Source organism: Lactuca saligna, chromosome 3, assembly GCF_052625555.1.
Source record: "Lactuca saligna cultivar CGN05327 chromosome 3, ASM5262555v1, whole genome shotgun sequence".
NCBI lineage: Eukaryota > Viridiplantae > Streptophyta > Magnoliopsida > Asterales > Asteraceae > Lactuca > Lactuca saligna.
Window position 1 is genome coordinate 163,350,022 of NC_136419.1, and position 6,985 is coordinate 163,357,006.

General features: G+C 37.2%; 1 protein-coding gene across 1 annotated transcript; it reads left to right on the plus strand.

Moving 5' to 3' along the window:
- The first annotated feature begins 551 nt into the window (after positions 1-551).
- Positions 552-980, plus strand: LOC145036115 (uncharacterized). The gene has a single exon (XM_078984592.1). It carries the CDS (start codon positions 552-554, stop codon positions 978-980), a length of 429 nt encoding a protein of 142 aa, XP_078840718.1.
- The last annotated feature ends 6,005 nt before the right edge of the window (positions 981-6,985 follow it).

Here is a 6,985-nt window from a genome sequence, read left to right on the forward strand (position 1 = left end):
ACAAAAGGAAGGGAAAATCTCCTCTGGAACCTTCAAAGAAGCAACAAGTAGTGGCAGTCCATGCAACTACTGTACCTGCTATTGTGCCTGCTTTTGCACCTAATAACTTAGCACCAACTAAGCCCTATGTTGGTAACCTCCCTAAATGCAACAAGTGTAATTTCTACCACACCGGAAATTTCCAGGAAATGGAATGTCGTAACAGCAACAGGAAAGGGCATACTGCTTGATTCTGTAGAACACCACCTCAACCATTTAAACAAGTACCTACCGATGGAGTAGGTCGAGCATGCTACCAATACGGTGATGTGGGGAATTTCAATAGAGACTGTCCAAAAGATGGAAATATCGGTGGGGTTAGGAGGATTTTAGCACTGGGTCAGAAAGAAGCAGTGGCAGACCCTGCAGTGGTCACGGGTAAGTTCCTTCTTAACAATACTTATGCATGCATTCTATTTGATTATGGTGATGAGAGGAGCTTCGTGATCCATAATTTTAAACATCTACTAAATCAAAACTACCAACCACTAAATGAAACTTTCACAGCAGAAATGGCTAATGGGAAATCCAAATCCACCAACGATATATACATAGGATGTACTCTTACCTTGAATGACTTGTCTTTCCCAATAGACCTTATGCTAGTCTCTATCAAAAGTTTTGATGTCATAATAGGTATAGATTGGTTGTGCCCCAACCATGCCGACATCCTATGCTATGAAAGAGTTATTCACTTGAACTTGCCAACTAATGAAACTCTTATTGTTTACGGTGACAAACCCGAAACAAACCTTCAGATCATTTCTTGCATCAAGGCACAAAAATACCATCGCAAGGAGTACTGTGCATTCTTAGCTCACGTGGTAGACACAAAGAAAGAAGTGAAAGACATCGCGAGCATTTCTGAGGTCTGGAACTTTCTCGATGTATTTCCAGATGATCTTCCAAGAGTGCCTCCCGAACAACAAGTCGAATTCTGAATAGACTTAATCCCTAGAGCTACCCCTGTATCCAAATCCCCCTATCGTCTTGCACCTTCTGAAATGCATGAATTATCCAACCAGTTTAACGAACTCCTAAGCAAAGGTTTCATAAGACCAGGCTTCTCACCCTGGGGAGCACTAGTTTTGTTCGTAAAGAAGAAGGATTGATCATTCTACATGTGTATAGACTACCGTGAGTTGAATAAACTTACCATCAAGAATCGATATCCTCTGCCTCGCATTGACGATCTATTCGACTAATTTCAAGGTGTGAACTACTTCTCGAAGATAGACTTAAGATCCAGGTGTCACCAATTACGAATTTTGGAGGAAGACATTCCCAAAACCGCATTCAGAACTCGTTATGGTCATTATGAGTTTATACTGTTGTCATTTGGATTGACAAATGCACTTACTATGTTCATGGACCTAATGAACAGAGTGTGTCGTCTATTCCTAGAAAAAATCGTCATAGTCTTCATTGATGACATCCTTATCTACTCAAAAAGCAAAGATGAACATGACCAACATCTTCGTCAAGTATTACAAACTGTTAGATTAGAGAAGCTCTATGCAAAGTTTTCAAAGTGTGAATTTTGGATCAGGAAGGTTGATTTCCTAGCTCACGTGGTCAGTTCAGAAGGAATACACGTCGACCCTTCCAAAATGAAGGCTATTGAAAACTAGTCAGCACCCAAAATAGCTACATAAATCCATCAATTCTTAGGTCTTACTGGCTATTATCGCAAATTCACTCAAAATTTCTCTTGAATAGCTAAGCCTGTTACTACCCTGACCTAAAAGGGTGTAACCTTTAGTTGGGGAGAAAAGCAAGAAACAACATTCCATACGCTGAAACAAGCTTTGTGTAGTGCATCGATCTTGTCTCTCCCTAAAGGGACATAGGATTTCGTAGTGTACAGTGATTCTTCTAATCAAGGGATTGGATGTGTTCTTATGCAAACACGAAAGGTTATATCCTATGCCTCAAGACAGCTAAAGACACATGAAGTCAACTATACAACACATGACCTTAAACTAAGAGCAGTGGTGTTTGCTCTAAAGATCTGGAGACATTACTTATATGGCACGAAATGCACAATATTCACGGACCATAAAAGTCTCCACCACATCTTAGATCATAAAGAGTTGAACATGAGACAATGACGATGGGTGGTGCTACTGAACGCTTATGAATGTGAAATTCTTTATCACTCTGGTAAAGCAAACATAGTAGCTGACTCCCTTAGTAGAAATGAAAACTCGGGACACCGGGTATAGTCGTTGACCATGACAATCCATTCACATATGTCCACGCAGATCAAAGAAGCTCACCTTGAAGCCTTAAAACCCGAAAACATGGCAGGTGAAACCCTGAGAGGAATGGATAAGAACTTCGAAATTAGGGATGATGGAGTCTATTATTTCATGAACCAGATATGGACACCAAAGTTCAGCGGTTACAGAGATGTGGTTATGAATGAAGCACACAAAACCGGATACTCCATCCAGCTAGGTTCAGACAACATGTATCTGGACCTTAAGAAACTATACTGGTGGCCTAACTTGAAGGCCGAAATCGCTACATTTGTGGGTAAGTACCTTACTTGTGCCAAAGTTAAGGTAGAGTACCAGAAACCTTCAGTTTTATTACAACAACCCAAAATCCCTGAATGGAAGCAGGAGCGTATTACAATGGATTTCATAACCAAGTTACCCAAGACATCGGGTGGTTATGATACTATTTGGGTAATCAACGATAGATTAACCAAAATCGCACACTTCTTACCAATCAAAGAGACCAACAAGATGGAGAAGCTAACTAGAACCCACCTCAATGAGATTGTTAGACTGCATGGTGTGCCAATATCTATTATTTAAGACCGAGATAGTAGATTCGCCTCTTGTTTTTGGCAGTCTTTACAAAACTCTCTGGGAACTAGGCTGGACATGAGTACAGCCTACCATTCGCAAACCGACGGACAAAGTGAGAGAACGATTTAAACATTAGAAGACATATTACGAGCTTGCGTGATAGACTTTGGAAAGGCATGGGATATTCATTTACCCCTTGTTAAATTCCCTTGTAACAACAGTTATCACACTAGCATAAAGGCTTCTTCATTCGAAGCCCTCTATGGCTGTAAGTGCAGATCCCCTCTGTGCTGGGCTAAAGTGGGTGACACGCATCTAGCTAGAGATCAAACTCCTGATAGTGCTCTCACTGGTCCGAAAATTATTCGAGAAACTACCGAGAGTATCGTAAAAATACGATAGTGACTTAAAGCTTCCAGAGATAGACAGAAAAGCTACGCTGGCAAAAGAAGAAAACCCTTGGAATTCCAGGTTGGTAACCACGTCTTGTTAAAGGTCTCACCCTGGAAGGACATGATACGCTTTGGAAAGCATGAGAAACTGAATCCAAGGTACATAGGACCATTTGATATTCTTTCCAGAATCAGTCTTGTAGCTTACAAACTTCGATTACCCCAAGAACTAAGTAACATTCATCCTACCTTCCACGTTTCGAACTTGAAAAAGTGGCCATCCGATGAGACTCTTGTGATACCACTCGAGGAGATCGAGTTAAACGAAAGCTTCAATTTTTTGACGAACCCGTAGAGATTCTAGATAGGGAAGTTAAGAAAACCAACAAAATCCGTATCCAGATAGTGAAGGTTTGCTGGAATGCAAAACGGGGACCTGAATTCACTTGGGAGCGGGAGGATCAAATGCAACAAAAATATCCACATCTTTTTCCCTAATCTATCTGTAATGTTAATTTCAGGATGAAATTCTCTCTAACGGGAGGAATAATGTAACAAACCGTTATTTCAAACCTATGTAATAATGTAGGTCAATTTGTAGTTCTTTTTAAAATAATAAAGAGAAATTTTAGCATACTGTGTATATTTACATAATTGACCCTCAAAAATAAAGTATTAAACAATCTTGACTGGGATGAACAAAGTGATAGAGATTGAAACAAGGTTTTCAAAAAATATAAAGAACATTAAAATTCGAGTTATAACGAAGAAGTTATGACCAATCGAAAATCCACGACAAAACCGGCAAAACATTGTTCAGTGTAAAAAGTGAATTTTCAATAAAAGGATTTTTAGCCATAACAATCAAAATGAAAGGTTAATATTATGTTAACCCGAGAACTTTCATAAAAAGAACGCCAAAATCTGACTTCGTATGAGGAAGTTATGATTTTTCTAAGTTTCAGTATAGTAGTGTACAGCTAAAAACTCGAAATAAAGATCGAGTAACTTTTTGCCGACACAACCTAAATGCGAATTGCAGGTCTCGTCAATAGTAGTACAACGGTAAAAAGACCGACAAAAACGGACGTCGGATGAAGAAGTAATGAATTTTTAATGGATTTTCCTGTCCCGATCTGTTAAAAATAATAATATTAAAAATAAATTCAAAATTAGCCGACAAAGTCTCAAAAAAAGTTGTAGAGTATAATTTTACCTACGTGTGCATATAAAGAACGTCAAAAACGGAGTTCGTATGTGAAAGTTGTGAATTTTAGAAGTTTTTAGCTCAAAAACCGAGAAATAAATGAGAACCGGATAATTTCGCATGAACAGTACCCGATACGTCATCTCACATCAGCAGCTTCTCTGTTTCTGACTCGTCACACCTTTTGATTGGACCGAAGTCATGGTCCAGTAGCCAGCCGACACCCCTCGCATGAACAGTAGCCACCTCAACAAGATCTGACGCGTGCAACTCTCCGATTCAAGCAAAGTCTCGGCCAATCCCCTTCAAATGCGCCTCGCACAGGTGTCGCGCTTCCTAGCCTCACACGCTGCTGCTTCTGACTTTGCACATAGCCTTCGTTGCTAATGTCGCGTGTCTGGTACCTCCCCTTCGGACCGAACCCTCGCAGCCTATATAAGAGCTGCGAGACTTCTCGGATTTAAACCATTTGTTTCACCATTTTTCATCCTTTTTCACCCCTTTCACTTCCATAAGCTTACAAACAACCCCCAAAGCCTTGTTATCATATCTCAAACCCTATGTAAGCCTCGAAGCCCCGAGAATCCTGAGAAAAAAAAAACTTTCTCTAGTCGAAACGCTACCCGAATAAAGATAAATTTTCAGTAAATAAACTCCTTTCCAGAAAACGAAATGTTATCCAAATCACCACTTATCAAGTGATTTCATAACCCCGTATTTTCATAATTTTTACTGGTTTAAGACGCGGGGGAGGGGGGGGGGAATACAAGTATAACACAAGAACTTTGTGTTACAAATAAAAGATTCCAAATCATGATAAAACGACATTAATTCATGAAAAATACTCAAAGTATTAAACTCTTTTATAAACTTATATTTCTCCGCAAAATTCATATTTGATGTATGTATGTATGTGTATATATATATATATATATATATATATATGTTAATATAAATAAGATTTAGAAGGCTTAGGACTGATAACTCATTCTAAGTCCATTTTCTTGTTTGGATGTAGATTTATAGTACCGATTATTTGTCTGAATGTCGTTTAAATTTTACTTATATGTAAATTGTATATGTATATAAATATAAAAGTTATTTCATCAGTTTAATTACCCTTTGTAACGTGTTGAGCAAGCGGTTACATGCAAAAATAGTTAAATAGCAGTTCAGAAAGTACATATAAATTATAATAGGTATAATTTATGATACATAAAACAATAATTCATGATTCAGGTATAGTAGAATACACCGTTTTACAAGAAAAAAGTTTGATTCAAAACAAATCAAGGGTTTACAGTTTTCAAATACATGTTAAGATTACTAATTCATGCATATACAATCAATCATTTATTTCAGAATGATTGGGTTTTCATTATACATGTAACGTTTATATGCTTTTTATGAGACATTCAATTCAGGTTGTTTAAATTCATTTAAACAACCAAGTTAAAGCCATGATATTATAACGAGAGTCTCCAGTCATGGGATCGAGACAAGTTGTATGTAGATCTATATTGGGATTGACAACCCCACACTCAGGTTGCTAGCTACAGTCAGACATACATGCCAATGAGTGACAATTGTTATCAACAGTTTAAACACCTATAAAGTGTTTGTATCAGGCCATCCAGTCACAGTATGTTTATAATAACTCATTAAAAAGGTATTAGCAATACGTTAGTGTATAAACAACTAAACGTAAGTATATCTTCAAAGTACCAGTTTACAAAATACAATTTACAATAGTATATTACAGTTTTCAATGATAGCTGGTGAAACCAGACACACTCTCAATTACAAGTTTTACATAAAGGAATACAAATATAGAACATTGGTTTACAAATGGAACGGTTTTATTGGAATAAAACTACTTTTCATACACAACAAAAAAATAGGATTTTCTGGAACAATTTACATATTCATGATACAGAGACATCCTTTAAAATATAAATACTTATGCACTCACTCAACTTTATGTTCATACTCTCTTTTCAAATTACTAGTATTCTCAGGGAAATAATAAAAAGGTACTCCCCAAGCTATTTTGAGTCATAACTTCTTCTTTTGTATAACTATTTTGGTTTCAATATACAATGATTGAACACATGTAAATACTTATACTTTTAAATAAAATTGTTGTTTGTACTTTGATTACTATGATTCATGTGTTATGATAATCCAAATGAAGTCCTCCACCCCCGGACGTTTCCTCCGTCTGCTTTGGGGGTGTGACAATATGTCAAACTCTCTTTGAATAGTTGACAATATTTTGAGAAATTTTACTTAATTGTAAAGTATTGTATTACTTGGACAACTGAGTTTTCTACACTTTCTCATGAAGTGTACGAGCCACAATCATTGCGAAAATAATTGCTTTCAATAGAGCTCTTATGGAATAAAAAATATCGCATGCATTCAACGAGATTACGAAATATAAAATGCATATTAATGAATGAAGAAATACGGACCTTTGTGGAATTTGTAGGCAAAGTGGTCACAACTGGAAGTGAAGTCAAAATCAA